Here is a 20,071-nt window from a genome sequence, read left to right as displayed (position 1 = left end):
AAACACACCAAAAAAAAAACTGACAATACCCGATTTGTGGTTATAATGCATGCATGCATAGACAGTGACACACAGACACTCTGACCTTCTACCAGTTTTAACACCTCTGCTGGTACTGCAGAAGGACTCTCCTGACTGCTATATGCTGATTCGGCTTTGTTTTCAACTCCGGACAATGCCGGCAGCCAGGCACACACACACGCAAGGATTTTAAATTGCCTGTGATCTTATTTTCAGACATTAGCCATCTCTGTCTCCGACTCTCATTCTGTCTCTGTCTCGCGCTCCCTCTTATACACACACACACACACACTGTTCTCCATCTTGGCCCGCTTCGGTGCCATGGCAGGAGAGCTGCTGTCGTTTCTGTGTCGTTATCATCTCCCTGTTCCCTCTGCAGCCTTTTGTAGGGATGTTGCTGTGTTTGGTGCTGGACAGCAGAATGCTCCACCTCCACCACCTCCTCATCCTCCACCTCCTCCTCATCCTCTCTCTTCCTGATTAACCAGGGACCCTCTGCTGGGTTTGGAACTGCACTGCATAGATGTTCTGCTTCTACCTCTCTCTCACACTGGAACACACACACACTCATTCACACACTCAATCCCTCCCCCCCCACACACACACACACACATATACACACACAAAGTCTTTAACTACATCCCAGTGTCACTTCTGTGCTGCAGATTGCATAACCAAATCCCGAGACGATAGGACGCAAAACATGGTTGTCATCCAATCACCTTCATGTTTGGTTTTGGGGGGAGGGGGGCTGGGGGGGGGGGGGGAACGTGTGAGCGTTCCTAAGCTAGTACCCGTTTCATCCCTCCTCGGTTCCTCCTCTGGCTGTCTGTGTGTGTGTGTGTAAGGCGTACATGCCAGCAGCCAGGACGAGAGAGGACGGGAGAGGCGAGAGAAGATGGAGCAGGTTTCCAGAGGTCACACCAGGGTGATAAGAGGAGCAGATAAGAGGAGCTTTATCAGCGCTCTCCAGCTGGCTCTGCCAGGGACACCAGCAGAGCCTGGCCCTGCTCAGCTCACACACACACACACACACACACACACACACCAGGATGCGTGGGGGCTTTTCCTACATGCAGATCGAGATGTCCCCAGTTCAAATCCCCCATTGTTCTTCACTTTGGATCCAATTACTGCATAATGCGGCAATTAAATAGCATTTTCTTAAGAAAAAGGGAGAGCGACAGATTTGCCATTTTGAAAAAGTAGGTGGGGTATGTCCCACCCATGCATAACGAAGCCTGAGCCACTGAAGTCATGTACATTAAAACACTACAGGACATGAATCGTCCTGAACCAGTGTGCGCTCACTTTGAGGTTCATGGGCTTCAGGACATGATTGGATTGGCCCCATGACGCTGCTTGCCGTGGATTGATTAGCAGCTGGGACTGATGCTGTTCTTACTCTCAGAATCTCCTCAGTAGCGCTGAGCAGTTCAAACCCACTGGATCAAAGCCTGTAAGCAGCTCTGCTTTCATCTACAGCTATTTCATCTATACCTCTCTCTCCCCCCCCCCCTCTCTCTCTCTCTCTCTCTCTTTCTCTCTACCCATCTCTCCCCCTTCTCTCTCTCCCCATCTCTTTCTACCCATCTCTCCCCCTTCTCTCGCTCTCTCTCTCTCTCTCTCTCTCTCCGTCTTTCTTCTGCCAGTCAAACTGTAATGGGGAGAAGACAATCGCACCTGATTTGTAAGATCCAGATGGCTTGGACTGAAGGGCAGTGTGTGCATGCATGAGAGTGCACAGGCCTGTTCTCATCCTCGGGTCTCCTCTCTACCTCCCCTGCACCAGTCCCCCCCTGCCCTCCCCTGCACCAGTCCCCAGACAGCAACTCTTTATTTCCTCTGACCATATAAGACATTCGAAACACACGCTCGTCTCAGCCCCGGGTGATTCGGTTGTCCTTGAATGTCGGGCGTTGCCTTTTTACTTTCCTTGCTCGGGTTATCTCTCCCTTTTTCCCTCCCCACTGCCGTCCCCTGCAATCCCTGTCTGCGAGGGTCTGTCATGTGTGGAATACTGAGGTAAAGTACCCGCGGTGAAGCAGGAGGCCTCACCCAGCAGCGACAAGGCCGTCCTCGCCTCGTTGGTTTGGTCGAAACACTTGAGTGTCAACACTTCATTGTGTATCTTGGCGGTCGGACTTCTCTGAACTTCAGCCGTCTTCGGTCACCAGGCTGTTGTCTGTTCACAGGAATGCCTGTGCTTTGTTTCAAAGGGCAGATCGACTTTGAAAAGTAAATACCCATGCCAGTTTGGGGATTTAGGGTAGTTGTTGGAATTGCGTGTGTTCTTCATGGTCAGACTTCTCTCTGATACTGACATCTGTAGTCCTCTGCATGAAAACCAGCACCATGTATATCCCCCTGCTGCCCCCCATCTCACACACACACACACACACACACACACTCTTCACATCTTCTAGTTGCTTCCATTTGGCTGCAGATAGAATCTTCCAAGTTGCAGGACCAGTAGACTCTTTAGTCAGAGTTAGTCTGTGTTTGGTATAATCTGTATTTGGTGTGGTCTGTTCCTCTCATCCTTGTCTTCCCTCCTCTCTATTCCTGTCTCTCCATCCCTGACCCCCTCTCTCTCTCCCTCCCTCCCTCCCTCCCTCCCTTCCCCTTTCAACATAGTTTTGGCTAGGGGAACTCTTGGAGCTAGCCTGAACAATGACGTCGCAAAGGGCTTCACATCCGACATCCAACGTGTTCTCTGTCAGGCTCCTGGAACATTTCCTTCTGAAGGTGTGAAGGATGCCCCAGTGCTCCTGCAGCTGTGCAGCTGTGGTGTTTGGGACTCGATGTGCTATGCTAACCAGGCAAGGGCCGTGGGGCTGTTCTGGCCGGGTGGCTCTGGGTTTGCTAATTCTGTGTCACTGTGACTGAATGGCTGGCTGCTTCCAGCTGGAGGCCCAGGGCTGCCTGGAGACACGGCTCTGCTGCGTGTTCCCAGCAGGAGTTTGGCAAGACTGGTCTGCAGAACCAAAACAAAACATTTTACCGGGTTCCTTTTATCCTTCTGAATGTGGGACTTTGAATGAAAGCAGGGGGCTGCTGTCTAAAGAGATAGTGTTGGTGTGTGTGTGGGTGTGTGTGTGTGCCTTTGATGTTGGGTTATTGAGTGTGTGAAATACGATGGTAAGAAACAGTCATGTTTGCACCAGTGTGATTCCCAATAGAATGTCTGTGTGTTTGTGTGTACATGTGTGTGTGTGTATACATGTGTGTATCTGCGTGTGGGTGTGTGTTTGGGTGTTGAGTAAGGCCTTTTGTGGCCAGCCTGGTGTGCCAGACTGGCTGATCAATAAGCCATCAGAATGGAACAACAGCCCACCACATTCAATACACTCACCCCTCCATTCAACCCCATGCCTGGTTTATCAACACACAGTGTGTGTATATGTGTGTGTTTGTATGTGTTCACACATGCCTGTATACAGCAAATGTGTCTGTATGTGTGTGTGTGTTTACATGCACGCGCACACACACATCTCCCTGGTGTGTGAACGTGTTGGTGCAGATCAGCCTGCCGTTTTCATCCCACCTGCTTCCCAGTAGGCACTTACTGCTGTAAAACTACTGTGTACACACACACACACACTTCTACAAACCTAGTCAGCAGTCTTTCAGACATGCATTCTTCTTCATACAGATAATGTCTAACACACACACACACACGTCAGGGAAGATTAATAGAGCGAGGTAGAGGCTGAGGTATATAGGTAGAGGCTGAGGTATATAGGTAGAGGCTGAGGTATATAGGTAGAGGCTGAGGTATATAGGTAGAGGCTGAGGTATATAGGTAGAGGCTGAGGTATATAGGTAGAGGCTGAGGTAGAGCCCCTACCAGAGCAGTGTTTTGTAGACAGATATTTTGTGAAGACTGGGGAGAGGGAGGAAGCGAGAGAGAGGAGGGGGAGGGAGAGAGGGAAGGGGTAGAGAGGGGAGGAGGAGAGGACAGGGGGAGGAAGAGAGAGGGGAGGAGGAGAGGGAGGAGGGGCAGGAAGAGAGAGGGGAGGAGGGGAGAGGGAGGAGGGGCAGGAAGAGAGAGGGGAGGAGGAGAGGGAGGCGGTGAGGCGTGGAGGAGAGTGTGCACTCTGCTGCACAGTGCCTAGCACCCCAGCAGCCCACTTGCAGGCAGACGCTCTCCTCCTCCGTCCTCTCTCTCTCTCTCCCTCCGATCCTTCGCTCTCTTCCTCTCTCGGCACATCACAGGGTCTCGGCATGCTCTCAGACCAGCACTGCAAGCATCTCTGCTGACCAAGAAGCTGTGAAGGAACACACACACACACACACACACATACTGAGAGAACCGCATGGGGACTTTAAGCTCAGGACTAGGGGAAGAGTGAAGCATGGATCATGTTGCCAGGTCAGTAGATTTTCTGCTTCATTTAAAGTGATAGGATTGTGTGCGTGTGTATGTGTGTGTTTTACGTGTTTTTCGGTATTGTTACATTTGTCATCGTTGGTCATCTGTGTGTGTGTGTGTGTGTGTGTGTGTGTGTGTGTGTGACTGCAGACAGTGTACCCATGGTGTCGCACATGCCTCCTGTCAGCACATAGCCAGGGGTCAGCCGTGCTCAGAGAGACTTCAGATCTTTCAGGATCTCTCTCTGCCTGCCTATCTGTCTCTCTGCCTGCCTATCTGTCTCTCTGCCTGCCTATCTGTCTCTCTGCCTGCCTATCTGTCTCTCTGCCTGCCTATCTGTCTCTCTGCCTGCCTATCTGTCTCTCTGCCTGCCTATCTGTCTCTCTGCCTGCCTATCTGTCTCTCTGCCTGCCTATCTGTCTCTCTGCCTGCCTATCTGTCTCTCTGCCTGCCTATCTGTCTCTCTGCCTGCCTATCTGTCTCTCTGCCTGCCTATCTGTCTCTCTGCCTGCCTGTCAGTCTCTCTGCCTGTCTGTCTGTCTCTCTGCCTGCCTGTCTGTCTCTCTGCCTGCCTGTCTGTCTCTCTGCCTGTCTGTCTCTCTGCCTGCCTGTCTGTCTCTCTGCCTGCCTGTCTGTCTCTCTGCCTGCCTGTCTGTCTCTCTGCCTGCCTGTCTGTCTCTCTGCCTGCCTGTCTGTCTCTCTGCCTGCCTGTCTGTCTCTCTGCCTGTCTGTCTCTCTGCCTGCCTGTCTGTCTCTCTGCCTGCCTATCTGTCTCTCTGCCTGCCTATCTGTCTCTCTGCCTATCTGTCTGTCTCTCTGCCTGCCTGTCTGTCTCTCTGCCTGCCTGTCTGTCTCTCTGCCTGTCTGTCTGTCTCTCTGCCTGCCTATCTGTCTCTCTGCCTATCTGTCTGTCTCTCTGCCTGCCTGTCTGTCTCTCTGCCTGTCTGTTTATCTCTATGTTTAGGTCTCTTTAAATTGGTCTCTGCGCGTCCCCCTACCTCCCTCCTTTCTGTAATGTGGATTTAGGACAGTGTTCAGTAGAAACAGGTTGTGAATAGAAGGGCTTCTTCAATCAGCACAGTGCCGATCACAGTCACACCCTGCTAGTCTCTGCTACCACACACCCCTGCGACCTGACACACCCCTGCTACCACACGCACCCCTGCTACCACACGCCCCCCTGCTACCACACGCCCCCCTGCTACCACACGCACCCCTGCTACCACACGCCCCCCTGCTACCACACGCCCCCCTGCTACCACACGCACCCCTGCTACCACACGCCCCCCTGCTACCACACGCCCCCCTGCTACCACACGCACCCCTGCTACCACACGCACCCCTGCTACCACACGCACCCCTGCTACCACACACAGCCTTATCAAGAGGATCCCCCTCTGTTTGTGTGTGTTTGTGTGCATGTGTCTGCCTGTGTGTTTGTGTGCATGTGACTGCCTGTGTGTTTGTGTGCATGTGTCTGCCTGTGTGTTTGTGTGCATGTGTCTGCCTGTGTGTTTGCTCGTGTCTGATAGACGAGCTGGTGAGAGAGTTAAGTTTGTCCGGAGAGTAATTGATTCACACTAATGAGGATCATTGTGAACTCTTTACCATTCCCCTCACCTTAGAAATCAGAGACTTAATTCCTCTGCTGTAAAGTAAAGGCAACAGTTGTGTGTGTGTGTGTAGGTGTATGCTCGGGCGTGTGTGTGTGTGTGTGTGTTGAGTGAGTCTTGAGTGATCTGATGTAGGTATTTACACTGTGAATGATGAGAGGAAAGTGGCTTTAAAAGGATCACTGGAGTGTATCCGCATCGGCGTGTGTGTGTGTGTGTGCGCGCGCCCTGCGTGGAGTGAGCGATCTGGCGGGGGTGTTTATTCGGTGCATGATGACATCCGAGAGCTTGTGATGGCGGCTGTGGATGGACTTGGCCTGCCCAGCCCATTGGCTCTGCAGTGGTCGTTCATCTTGCCTGTCAGCTGAGCTGAAGGTCCGTAACACCACCAGGACACACACACTCCGACAGTCTTCTGCTCTGCTACCGGAACCAACTTCCAGCTGCTAGGCCAGGGGATGGCTGTAGCTCAGTAGTAGAGCGTTTACCTGAGGATTAAGAGGTCCCAGGTTCAAATCCCCTCCCCCCCTGACTAAACACGGTCTGCTAAGTGAATACAATGTTGAATGAAGCCCCAGGATTGAAGGTACAAAGAGTTTTCAATTTAGACTGCGTGCTACACAATGTCTCTTTCATTTCAGGTGTTCAGTTATTAATTTTGTTCTCTGTGCAAGGCAGAATGGAGTGTTGCATTGCAGTGACGATGCAGAAAAAGCAGCCGTGAGCAAGGTAAAGCCAAGGCGTGTGTGGCGTGGGCGTGTTTGCGCATGCCACGGTATACATCAAGGCCATGGGACCACCGGCACATGACTGACGTCTCTCCAGTGGCATTGTTTGCCCACCTCTCTCTCTCTCTGTCTCTCTCTGTCTCTGTCTCTCTCTCTCTCTCTCTCTCTCTCTCTCTCTCTCTCTCTCTCTCTCTCTGTCTCTCTCTCTCTGTCTCTCTCTCTCTGTCTCACCACGCCTGCTCCCTCTTCAGCCAGGCTAAGTGATGGGTAATGAAAGGAGTGTTGCTGTTTTCTCCCCTCGCCCAGGTCGCTTCCTCCCCTCCGGCCTCCAGCCCTGCCAGGCCTCCATTAGCCTGTCAGCACGCTCAGTGGATCCTGGAGAATATAGTCTCATATTGTTTGTCTGCGCAGGATCCCCGGTGGTCGAACATGGAGAGTGTGTGGAGGGGATGGAGAGGAATACGTGCGTGTGTGTGTGTGTGCGCGTGTGCGCCCCATGAGTTGTACACAAGGTTAAAGGGAGCTGTGAGTAAGAGTGTTGAGGGATCCTTCCTGCAGGCTCAGACATGAGCTGCTGCTGGGGAGGGCAGCAGGAGAGGACCAGCCCTCACACACACACACACACACACACACACAGAGGACCAGCCCTCACACACACACACACACACACACACACACACACACACAGAGGACCAGCCCTCACACACACACACACACACAGGGAGTAAGGGGACTGTGAGTGGACAGGGAGTGTGTTTGGGGGAGTGGGAGCAGGGGAGGTATGGGGGCGCAGTGTGTGTGTGTGTGTGTGTGTGCGTCTACAGTATTCATGCCTTTGTGTGTACCCTTCAGCCACCCTGGTGAAACACAATCTTTTCATTATCCTGTGGCTTGGGACAGTTGTCCAATCAGATTATCCTATTGTCTTGACAAGATTCAATTCCAGTAACAAATATTACGTTAAATTGCGGCACCTGTAAGCTGCTCCTGCACGTGTTGTCTTGGGCAACACAGAAGCCCCCCCCCCACCCACACACACAAACACACCCTCGTTGATAAACACCATAGAAAATCAGTCATGCAGTGGAATCAACAGGCTCTCGTTAATAAGCCATGAAGCTGATTCATATTTAGACGTTAAAATGCAAATATGAATCAATAAACAGGGTTTTTGTTCGGTTCGTTTTGGTTTATCGGTTTTGTTTACCCCAGGCGTATTACGTCACGTATGAGAGCAAAAGTCATCTTGAATGAACTTGCCTCTGAATTTCCGTTTGCAATTATGACGGAAATAGCTGATTTACTCATGCATACACCTTTAGTAACACTGTGGTCCTGAAAACAATCATATTATTTCTACGTGTGCAGTGTCATTTAGTGTGAGAGAGAGTGAGGGAGAGACCGGAGGCAAGCGTGTCTGTGTGTGTGTCTGTCTGTCTGCCTGTCTGTGTGTGTGTGTGTGAGAGAGTGAGTGTGTATAAGACGACGGCTGTCGTGCACCTTGGTGGAGCGTACCGCATTTGCATTTGAGTGGCCTGATGATTGGACTGAGGCTAAAATAAGAAGCGATCACCTTGGTCTCACCCTCTGGGCGTCTCCAGCCTAGATTCTGAGGCAGACCAGGAAGGAGGGATGACCGGGGGCGTAGCGCGAACGACTGGAGGGAGGGGGGGGGGGGTTTGAGAGGAAGAGAGAAGGAGCGAACACCTTGGAGGGAGGAATGGAGAGGTTGGAGAAAAGGTCGTTGAGGAAGTGAGAGAGAGGAAGAGAGAGAGGGAAGAGAGGAAGAGAGGGAAGGAAGAGAGAGAGAGAGGGAGGGAAGGAAGGAAGGAAGGAAGGAAGGAAGGAAGGAAGAGAGGGAGGGAAGGAAGGAAGGAAGGAAGGAAGGAAGGAAGAGAAGTTTGGCGCCACAACCCAAATTTGATCAGACTTGGTGTTCTGGATGTGTTTTATGTGTGGCCCACATCTAGCATATTTAGAAAACATATGTTCACAATGGTGGCAGCAAACAGTCTCTTAGGTTTGTGTAAAGACAGTTGTGTGTGAGTCTGTGTGTGTGCCTTTGTTAATGTAGGCTACCCCTGACAGCTGTGTGTGGTGATTAAGTTGCAAGGCACGTCTAGTTCTTAGTATGGAGGAGGCTGCTCCAGGTGTCACACACACACATACACACACACACTGCCTGAACCGGGGACCTGGGTCTTGCCTGCCATCAACACTAATGAGAGATGGATAGACACAGGGAGACAGAGAGACATGAAGGGGTGGGGGTGTAGACACAGAAAGTGTTGGAAGTGAGGGGGGGGGGGGGGAGAGAGAGAGAGAGACTGTGGGAAACAGATGGAGAGAGAAAGTAGGACAGGGCAAGAGAGAGTGGGACACAGAGAAAGAGACTGTGAGACATTGGGACATAGAGAGAGAGAGAGGGAGGGACATTGGGACATAGAGCGAGTGCATGTCCTGAATTTAAATTTCCCCTCACCTAATTCCTACGTCTTAAAGGGACAGGCGACCTAAATGACAAATGCGCCTGATTGAATTGTTTGTAGCGTGGCGAGGGTTCGTTCGCCTGCCCTTGGCAGTAATAGCGCCTGTGACGGTGGCACACTCCTCCAGCGCTGACGGGGACCCTGGGTCAACACGTTAGCAAAATACAGAGGGTCATCGTAAGTGAGTGAATATTGTTCTGTAGGTTAGTGATGAGTTTTAGCAGCTATATCACCTGACAGGTCTAGAGTCCGTCAAAGGTTCTAGAATAATATCTAATCTGTGTGTTTGTGCGTGTCTGTGTGTGTGTGTGTGTGCGTGCTCCCAGCAAGGTGACCTGTCAGAGTGCATTAACTCTCCTAGCAGGATCTGCTTGATATTTATTTAGCGTGTTTGTTTTGTTGTCGTGGTGCGTGTGTTGTATCTGTATTGGTGTGTGTTTATGTGCGTGTGTGCGTGCTAGCTGTTTCTAACAGGGCAGCAATAATGGAAGCATCAGTGTGTGACAGCGTGACCTAGTCAACCCCATAGTAATCACTTGCATTGCTTAACCGCGCGCGCGTGTGTGTGTGTTGGTGGGGGGAGACTGTTTGCGCGAGTCCGTGCGAACACGTTTGTTGATCTGCCTCCGAAAAATAATATTTTAAATCTCTCTTTCATCCCTTTCCCTCGTCCTTTCTTCCTCCGGGCCATCATGCTCCTCACATGTCCAGACTCCCTCCTCTAATCCAGCTGTCTCCTCTGAACAGGATTATCTCACCTGGATTAGATTCAAGAGAGAAAGTGGAAGTCATATCTTCGACTATTCTACCAATGCCCCTAAAACGTGTTTTATATGATATATATTTTCTGGCTTGCTTGCTTGTGTGTGTGTGTGTATCAGGGCTATTTAGGATCAGACAATCGTTAATGAAAACCCTTCTCTCCTTGCTGCCACCTTGTCACAGCTGGCTGCTTCTGCTTCTCCTCCAGACATTAGCACCAGCTGCAGGGTGTAAACACACACACACACTCGAGCAAACATACACACACTCGAGCACACACACACTCGAGCACACACACACACGTAACATACACACTCAAAAACACCCGTGCAAATACTTACACCACGTCACGCACGCACAACAGCTTTGTACATGATTGCGTTCACACACATCATCTCTTTTCTTCACACACATGCTTATGGAGAACATGACAACATTGTAAAACTCCACTGGAATATTTCATAGATCAAAGTTACATCCAAATGTTCCTACAACCAATTCGACCACCATTCGCCATCCAGCTAGGACAGACTAGGATATCTAGAGGAGGTAGGACAGGTCTAGGATGTAGCTAGGACAGGACTAGGTTGTAGCTAGGACAGGTCTAGGATGTAGCTAGGACAGGACTAGGATGTAGCTAGGACAGGACTAGGATGTAGCTAGGACAGGTCTAGGATGTAGCTAGGACAGGACTAGGATGTAGCTAGGACAGGACTAGGATGTAGCTAGGACAGGTCTAGGATGTAGCTAGGACAGGTCTAGGATGTAGCTAGGACAGGACTAGGATGTAGCTAGGACAGGACTAGGATGTAGCTAGGACAGGTCTAGGATGTAGCTAGGACAGGACTAGGATGTAGCTAGGACAGGACTAGGATGTAGCTAGGACAGGTCTAGGATGTAGCTAGGACAGGTCTAGGATGTAGCTAGGACAGGTCTAGGATGTAGCTAGGACAGGACTAGGATGTAGCTAGGACAGGTCTAGGGTTTGTAGCTAGGACAGGACATTGTATGGGAAAGCTAGTACATGCGTACAGAACCAGGGCGAATAACCAGACTCATCAGATGTCCCTGTGATAGGGGCAGAGACGGGGAGGAGACCGATAACCCCCTTCTGATTGGCTGAAAGATCTGTGTCTGTGTGTGTATCATTTGGCATGGACAGTGATGGACGACTTTCATTACTCGTAGATGTCCACTCTACCTTCTCCTACTCCATCCTTACCCTCCCTCCTCATCACACACAACCACACACACACATAAACACACGCACGCAAACACATAGACACCCACGCTCTTTGACACACAGCCCGTTCCCAGGGATGACAACAGCTACCCCATCACTGCTCATCTCCCGGCTTGGGATAGGAGGAGGGGCGTTCACCTTTCATCCTCTCTTCTCCCACACCCTGTCTTCTCCTCTGCTCATCTCTCTCTCTCTCTCTCTCTCTCTTTCTCTCTCTCTCTCTCTCTCCGTCTTCTCCACTCTTCCACTTCCTCCACTTCTCCGCCTCTATGAGTCAGTTGTCTTTTGTTTTCTCTCTCTCTCTTTCTCTTTTCTCACTGACTTTTCTCTCCCGCTTTTCTCTTCCTATTATGTCTCCCTCTCTCTCCCCCTCTCTCTCTCTAGCTCCCCCCTCTCTCTCTCTCTCTCTCTCTCTCTCTCTCTCTCTCTCTCTCTCGTGTCTTTGCTGTGAATCTGCTGTGGTCTGTGTCTTCCTTGAGGCACAATCAACTACATTTTAATTAATATTCCACGATTTGACTCTATCCAAAACAAAGGTCAAACATAATTGCGGTATGCTATGAATGCAGGGAAACCGTCATTTTACGAGTGGAATTTGATGGCAAATTGTGTATTGGTTGATAACTCAGGATGAAGTTATTGGTTGTTCTGGAGAGTCCTCCCTGTCATTGGTCCAGATTTGGAAAGAGAGCCAATCAGAGGTGGAGGTTACGTTTCTGCTGTAGTGCTTAATGGAGCATGGTGTGTTATCATCCAGGAGCAGAGGTGCTGCCCACTCCTCTCCACTCCCTCACCCATGTACCTCATCCCTTTACCATCCCTCTCTCTGCCACCTCCCCCCTCAGGACCCCGCTCCCCCACCCCACCCTGTCTCCTCCCCCCTCGTCGTCTGACATTTGTCCTTTCCTTCAACCCATCCAACCGTCATCCCTCCATGTCTTAACCCTCCATTTTTCTCCCTCTTTTCTTTGCCCTGTCTCTCTTCCACGCCCCTCTCCCCGTGTTATCTGCAGAATGTTATGGGCTTCTTAATTACCCTTCATGCCGGTGTGGGGTGAATGCAAAGCATTTTCTCTCCCTCGTTTTCACAAGCCGTTAGAAAGAAAAAACAAATGATGAAACGGAAAATAAAAGGCGGCGGGTCGCCTTACAGAGGAAGGTCACAGGGAACCAACCTCCTTTCCTCCTTTCTCTTTTACTTTCTCTCTTTCTGTCTTTCCCACGTTCCCCCCCTCTCTTTCTTTCTTTCTTTCTCTCTCTTTCCCCTTTCTCTCTAAATATGCGCCCCTCCACCCCAGCAGTCCCCTTGTCAGATTTACAGTCTGGCGGCTGGAGGGTTTGATTCAGAGCCGCAGGACGGGGTGAGGGTGGGAATGTGTCATCCTGCTTGCGTCTGAGCTAGAAGGCTTTATGCAAGGTGAGGAGGTCTGTCACGGGCTTGTAAAACGTTTCAATCAATCTCCAACTAAACGCTGGTGTTGGGATTGAGGAGGTCATCAATTCATCCTGTGCAAACAACTCAAATACAAACCTTTTGGCGAAAGGGATATTTTAGTATTGAATGATTGTGAGTTGAGTAATAGTCGTGTGGATGATTGATGTTGTGTCAAAAGAAACACACACACGCGCAGACAAAGATTTGCATTCAAGTAGAGAGTCTCAAATTTCTAATTTGTTGTCCTTTGATGGGCAGCTGACTTTGAGGATGTTATCTAACGATTCGGAAATGAGACACTGTTCGGTCTTCAATGAAAAGACACACACACACACACACACACAGAGACAGATCAAAGAAATCACATTGACCCACTGGAGCCAATCAGTAGCAGCTAGCCTCAGAAGGCTACGACCTGGAGCCCCAGGGGGTTGCTTCAGAAGACTCCCAGTCCTGGGCAGAGCAGAGGAGCGACGGCCATATCGTGGAGGGAGGGAGATAAGCGAACATGGAGAACAGGAGATTTGGGCTGTGAAGCGAGCAGCTAACGCGTGTACCTGGCATCCAGGGACATTCTGGATCCTGAGCTCACCCTGTCCACACCTGGGTTGTGGAGTTAGAAGGCTCCCCCTGACTCCTGGTAGACCTGGAGCACGTCGGCTCATCACCCGGCAGAGATCACCACAACCTCCACCTTTACTCTTATCAAGGAGAAAGAAGAAGAACAAAGATGTGCACGGAACCTCTGTGTAGACCTTTGTGTGTGTGTGTGTGTGTCGGAATGTGTGTCTGTGTGTGTGTGTGTGTGTGTGTGTGTCTTTCTGTCTGTATATGTATGTCTGTGTGGATGTCTGAATATGTGTGTGTGTGTGCGTGCGTGTCTGCCTACACGCCTGCCTCCCTCTATAAGCCCCTGCTCAGCATCTTGATGGCAGAGTAATTGCACTCATGTAATATGGAACAGGACCTCTCTGCAGGCCGGCAAGCCAGACAGGTGCAATTGAGCCATCACTGGAACCCTGCTGGTCGTTTACACAAGCAGCCCAGCACGTTGTCTGTGAGTCCTGGGTCTCCCAGAGACTGTACCCCTGGAGGGGGCAGGGGAAGGGAGGGGGGAGAGGGGAGGGAGTCTGAAATCACCATGGAGATTGGCACTGGGTGCTTTCCTCATGGAGGCAACACAGTGTGTAAATTGTCGAAATGTTATGCTAAAACCTAGACCTCCCCCTCCCTCTCTCCTTTCCCCCTCCCTCCCTCCCTCTCTCCTTTCCCCCTCCCTCCCTCCCTCCCTCCCTCCCTCTCTCCTTTCCCCCTCCCTCCCTCCCTCTCTCCTTTCCCCCTCCCTCCCTCCCTCCCTCCCTCTCTCCTTTCCCCCTCCCTCCCTCCCTCTCTCCTTTCCCCCTCCCTCCCTCTCTCCTTTCCCCCTCCCTCCCTCCCTCTCTCCTTTCCCCCTCCCTCCCTCTCTCCTTTCCCCCTCCCTCTCTCTCTCCTTTCCCCCTCCCTCCCTCTCTCCTTTCCCCCTCCCTCTCTCTCTCCTTTCCCCCTCCCTCCCTCTCTCCTTTCCCCCTCCCTCTCTCTCTCCTTTCCCCCTCCCTCCCTCCCTCTCTCCTTTCCCCCTCCCTCTCTCCTTTCCCCCTCCCTCCCTCTCTCCTTTCCCCCTCCCTCCCTCCCTCTCTCCTTTCCCCCTCCCTCCCTCTCTCCTTTCCCCCTCCCTCCCTCTCTCCTTTCCCCCTCCCTCCCTCTCTCCTTTCCCCCTCCCTCCCTCCCTCCCTCTCTCCTTTCCCCCTCCCTCCCTCCCTCTCTCCTTTCCCCCTCCCTCCCTCTCTCCTTTCCCCCTCCCTCCCTCCCTCTCTCCTTTCCCCCTCCCTCCCTCCCTCCTTTCCCCCTCCCTCCCTCTCTCCTTTCCCCCTCCCTCCCTCTCTCCTTTCCCCCTCCCTCCTCCCTCTCTCCTTTCCCCCTCCCTCCCTCCCTCTCTCCTTTCCCCCTCCCTCCCTCCCTCTCTCCTTTCCCCCTCCCTCCCTCCCTCTCTCCTTTCCCCCTCCCTCCCTCCCTCTCTCCTTTCCCCCTCCCTCCCTCTCTCCTTTCCCCCTCCCTCCCTCTCTCCTTTCCCCCTCCCTCCCTCTCTCCTTTCCCCCTCCCTCCCTCCCTCTCTGCTTGCAGAGCGCATCAGGCAGCGCTACGGGGAGCTGTCCGGGGAGCTGCTGTGTGTGGAGCTGGAGAAGGAGAAGCAGGGTCTGGGCCTGAGCCTGGCTGGGAACAGGGACCGCTCGCGCCTCAGCATCTTCGTGGTGGGCCTGAACCCCGGGGGGGCCGCCGCCAAGGACGGGCGCATCCGCGTGGGGGACGAGCTGCTGGAGGTGGGGTCGCACACACTTGCATACACACTCACGTGTAAGCCTCGACTGGTAGGATATAGTGACAGAGGGATCCCAGGGGTTAGGGAGTCTCTGTCATATCCCTAAAGGGCCTTTTCATACGCCTCACACCAGTGCTCAGCCCATCCACGCTCTGCTTGGGGAGTTGTGTAAGTCTGTCTCAAGGTCGAATGTTTTGGCCGCGAAGCCTTCGCTCGTCCCCCTGACTGCCTCTCGCCCACGGCTCTTCCAGAACAGTCTCTCCCAAGGTCGGGTGTTTCGGCTGCCTGCCCCCCCCGCCCCCCCCCCCCCGCCCTTTGTTCAAGTGTCTCTTGTGGTGTTTGTAGAGGGTTCGACCAGGGCAAAGAGACCACAGATGATTGATCTGGTTGGCTTGAGCAGTAAGCCTTTGGAACTCCTCAAGGAAACGTTTTTGCGTGTGTGTGTGGTGCGTACCGTTGCCTCAGCTGCTCTTTATACTATTGGAAGACAATTATAGTCATATTTTTCTGAAGAGTCACAATGCATAATGCAGTGGAAATTAACATTTCCCAAAACCTTCATAGCACACAGTTTTGTTTTTTTTATGGAATATTTTTTGCTTTTGGGAACACCCTTTTTATCGCAGTCTTGGAGAAGTATCTTCAAACATGAGTTAACAATGACAACTGAATGCAACAATGGAGGTTGTCTCTGTCGAGCTGAACGTCACAGATCCTTTGACGGTCTCATTGTTAAGTCTGATTGTCTGACATGAATTCAGATACATGAATGTTTCTCGAGCCTTGTGTCTTTCATCTCGCCTTCCTCCCTCCCTTTGCTGCCTCTATCCTCCCTCCCTTTGCTGCCTCTATCCTCCCTCCCTTTGCTGCCTCTATCCTTCCTCCCTCCCTTTGCTGCCTCTATCCTTCCTCCCTCCCTTTGTTGCCTCTATCCTTCCTCCCTCCCTTTGCTGCCTCTATCCTTCCTCCCTCCCTTTGCTGCCTCTATCCTTCCTTCCTCCCTTTGCTGCCTCTATCCTTCCTCCCTTTGCTGCCTCTATCCTTCCTCCCTCCCTTTGCTGCCTCTATCCTTCCTTCCTCCCTTTGCTGCCTCTATCCTTCCTCCCTTTGCTGCCTCTATCCTTCCTCCCTCCCTTTGCTGCCTCTATCCTTCCTCCCTCCCTTTGCTGCCTCTATCCTTCCTCCCTCCCTTTGCTGCCTCTATCCTTCCTCCCTCCCTTTGCTGCCTCTATCCTTCCTCCCTTTGCTGCCTCTATCCTTCCTCCCTCCCTTTGCTGCCTCTATCCTTCCTCCCTTTGCTGCCTCTATCCTTCCTCCCTTTGCTGCCTCTATCCTTCCTCCCTTTGTTGCCTCTATCCTTCCTCCCTCCCTTTGCTGCCTCTATCCTTCCTCCCTCCCTTTGCTGCCTCTATCCTTCCTCCCTTTGCTGCCTCTATCCTTCCTCCCTTTGCTGCCTCTATCCTTCCTCCCTCCCTTTGCTGCCTCTATCCTTCCTCCCTCCCTTTGTTGCCTCTATCCTTCCTCCCTCCCTTTGCTGCCTCTATCCTTCCTCCCTCCCTTTGCTGCCTCTATCCTTCCTTCCTCCCTTTGCTGCCTCTATCCTTCCTCCCTTTGCTGCCTCTATCCTTCCTCCCTCCCTTTGCTGCCTCTATCCTTCCTTCCTCCCTTTGCTGCCTCTATCCTTCCTCCCTTTGCTGCCTCTATCCTTCCTCCCTCCCTTTGCTGCCTCTATCCTTCCTCCCTCCCTTTGCTGCCTCTATCCTTCCTCCCTCCCCTTTGCTGCCTCTATCCTTCCTCCCTCCCTTTGCTGCCTCTATCCTTCCTCCCTTTGCTGCCTCTATCCTTCCTCCCTTTGCTGCCTCTATCCTTCCTCCCTTTCTCTATCCTTCCTCCCTCCCTTTGCTGCCTCTATCCTTCCTCCCTCCCTTTGCTGCCTCTATCCTTCCTCCCTTTGCTTCCTCTATCCTTCCTCCCTTTGCTGCCTCTATCCTTCCTCCCTTTGCTGCCTCTATCCTTCCTCCCTTTGCTGCCTCTATCCTTCCTCCCTTTGTTGCCTCTATCCTTCCTCCCTCCCTTTGCTGCCTCTATCCTTCCTCCCTTTGCTGCCTCTATCCTTCCTCCCTTTGCTGCCTCTATCCTTCCTCCCTTTGCTGCCTCTATCCTTCCTCCCTCCTTTGCTGCCTCTATCCTTCCTCCCTTTGCTGCCTCTATCCTTCCTCCCTTTGCTGCCTCTATCCTTCCTCCCTCCCTTTGCTGCCTCTATCCTTCCTCCCTCCCTTTGCTGCCTCTATCCTTCCTCCGTCATGCTCGCTCGACTCATTTCAACAGTCTCAGCAACACCATGAAAAATGTATGTTGCCGACAAGCCTGCAGCTGAGGCAACGGTACGCACCACACACATGCACACACACACCCCACACACACATCCTCAAACACAATAATACGCTAATTTACCCCCACAAGGATTCTCTCATGTCTGCACACACTCTTTATCTCACTATCACTGGCTCAAGCTGCCACACAGCTCAGCGAAGGCTCGTTCGCTTCACTGACGGACTGTAGGGTGTGTCTGCTTGTTACCGGGTAGATTAGCATCTCTGAGCGCGGAAGCTAAACTGTCCATTGATTGCACGTTTGGAGTGATGGTTATTTATCCTCCCATTGACAGGCCTGACAGGCGACGATTGCAGCAGCGCAGCCAAACGCCTGCCGACCTTTTGGGCGAGCGATTCATTCGTTATCAAGCATCAGACGCGCCGAATCGCTATTATTCTGTGTGTTAGTTTTTCGTCTACGTGTGTGTGAGGGAGTGTGTGTGTGTGTGTGAGAGGGAGTGTGTGTGGGTGTGTGTGTGTGTGAGGAGGGCGTGCACACAGTGTGACCCCCCCCCCCCAGGTGTGTGATCGCCTCATGGTGTTTCTGTCCCTCAGATCAACAACCAGGTGCTGTACGGACGCAGCCACCAGAACGCCTCCGCCATCATCAAGACCGCCTCCTCCAAGGTCAAGATCATCCTCATCAGGTAACACCAGCCCACCATCCCTTTTACACCACCCGCTAACTACAGCTAGTGTCCCTGTTACACCACCCGCTAACTACAGCTAGTGTCCCTGTTACACCACCCGCTAACTACAGCTAGTGTCCCTGTTACACCACCCGCTAACTACAGGTAGTGTCCCTGTGACACTGCCCTAAACTACAGCTTGTGCCCCAGTAGCACGACCCTAAACTATCGTCCAACAGTGTCCCCATTCTAAGGTAGTTTTACAAGTGTCAAAGCCTACCGTAATTTTCGGAAAATAAGCTACGGCTTGTACTCCGATTTTACAGTTTTCTTGTTCTTGTGCGGCTTATATTTCGAAGCGACTTGTAGTACGGTTTTAGAACAAAAAAAAGTTTGAATGTTCACCCTGATTGGGAATGTTGTCTAGTTAGATGGCTATCCAAGCTGTCCGCTGAGACAGTGTCTGGGCAAGTCATCAATCGTGAGCATTGGTCCGCTCAACGTTAGCCGGCGCAACGGTAACGTTGTTAGCTTTCAAAGTGCGGCTTATATTCCAGTGCGGCTTATACTCCGATTTACCAACACAAAGTGCTCATTCTGGGGGGGGGGGGGGGGGGGTGCGGCTTATACACGATGCGGCTTATTTTCCGAAAAATACGGTACTTCTCTCCATCTGCTGTTGTCGTATACAGCCTTTCCATCAAGAGTCCTTCAAATGAAGGTGTAATGAGGCGTTGTCAGGACACCGTGTTCCTGAAGACTGTCGAGCTTCCTTCCCTGTCTCACACAGAGCTGATCTAAGCACCTGCCGCCACCATTAGCCTCCTAGCTCCATTACTCACTGCAGAACAGCCGTGGTTTGGGTGTCAGCTGAAGGATGTGTGGGCTGCAGAGAGATGGGAGGGAGGAGGAGGAGGGAGGGAGAGATGAAGTGTGCTTTTAATGCATTGTTTTCATCCCTTTGTGACAGGTCTTTGGAATATCGTTAACCAACGTTTTAGGGCCTATCTACCCTCTCCATCTCTTTCTTTACCTCTAGAGGTTTCTTTTAAGTCAAACTACCTTCCTATGCCTATTATTCTCATTTCATTTTTATTCGTTCTCTTTCCCTTCCTCTGTCTCTCTCTGTCCCCATCTCTCCATTCCTCCCTCCTCCTCAATCCCCCCGCTCTCCGAGGCTCTACCTGGTTAATCACTTCTTGGTAGGGGGAGTGGGGCGACCGTGGAGCGCAGGGCCCAGTTCATTTCCTCCCCTCACGCAGTCTCTTTAAGTCTCTGTAATTGAGCTCAGCTGGGCCCAGCCAGTCACCTGTGGGGCCAGTCATATTAAAAGACGGGGGAAATGGATCTGGCCGGGAGGAAAGGACAGGCGAGGTCGTAATGGTGGATGTCAGGTTAAAGTGATTGTTTGCAACAATATAGTGATAGTTGTGGGGGGGGTTTGGAGGGGGGGGGAGGGAGGAGGGTGGTTGTTAGAAACTGAACTCTTTGGTGAGGTGTTGGAAAGTAAAGATGCACTCGTATTTATTGTTGTCTTGTCGTTGTTGTTTTTTTTACCTGGGATTGTTGTCTTTCTCAGAAATGATTGGACAGTGAAGCTGCATCCATCTCACAGGCCTAACCTGTGAGCCTTTCCGACAGGTCCTCTATGCTCTGTCAGTAACAGTCCACCAGTACGCAGCCCATCAGCAGTTTGACCTGTAAAACAAACTCCCACACACAGGTCAGAGGTCAACAGCCGTCACATCAGCTGTGACAGGATAACCTTCACGTGAAGAACCTCAGTCAGCACAGGCTCCTCTGCATGCTGTCATGCTGGGTTAGGACGTGGGGTTCGTTGTCTGGAACAGTGCTCATGAAAGTGTACAACTCTGATTGGGCTGAGGCAAGAGCGTCGGTTTGTTTTCAGTCGTGGTCGGGGCAACTTTTTCGATGCGGCCATTAAATGTACTTTTCGTGATATAAAGTGTGATGGGGTGGTGGCAGATTTGCAGTTTTGAAAATGTCCCACCCGTGTATAATGAAACTGAGTGGACGCTGTTGGG

At 51.8% G+C, this 20,071-nt stretch overlaps 1 protein-coding gene across 8 annotated transcripts in view; it reads left to right on the top strand.

Moving 5' to 3' along the window:
• The window catches only part of patj (PATJ crumbs cell polarity complex component), a 72,478-nt gene that overhangs the window by 37,785 nt on the left and 14,622 nt on the right, over positions 1-20,071 (top strand). For all 8 annotated transcript variants that reach the window (XM_062450679.1, XM_062450680.1, XM_062450682.1 and 5 more), the window contains 2 exons: positions 14,827-15,023; positions 17,953-18,044. In XM_062450679.1, coding sequence (XP_062306663.1) covers positions 14,827-15,023; positions 17,953-18,044 — 289 coding nt within the window. The remainder of the gene's footprint in view (positions 1-14,826; positions 15,024-17,952; positions 18,045-20,071) is intronic.

Source organism: Osmerus eperlanus, chromosome 24 (assembly GCF_963692335.1).
Source record: "Osmerus eperlanus chromosome 24, fOsmEpe2.1, whole genome shotgun sequence".
Lineage (NCBI taxonomy): Eukaryota > Metazoa > Chordata > Actinopteri > Osmeriformes > Osmeridae > Osmerus > Osmerus eperlanus.
The sequence above is the reverse complement of the archived record's forward strand: the minus strand, read 5'-3'. Positions and strand labels throughout refer to the sequence as shown.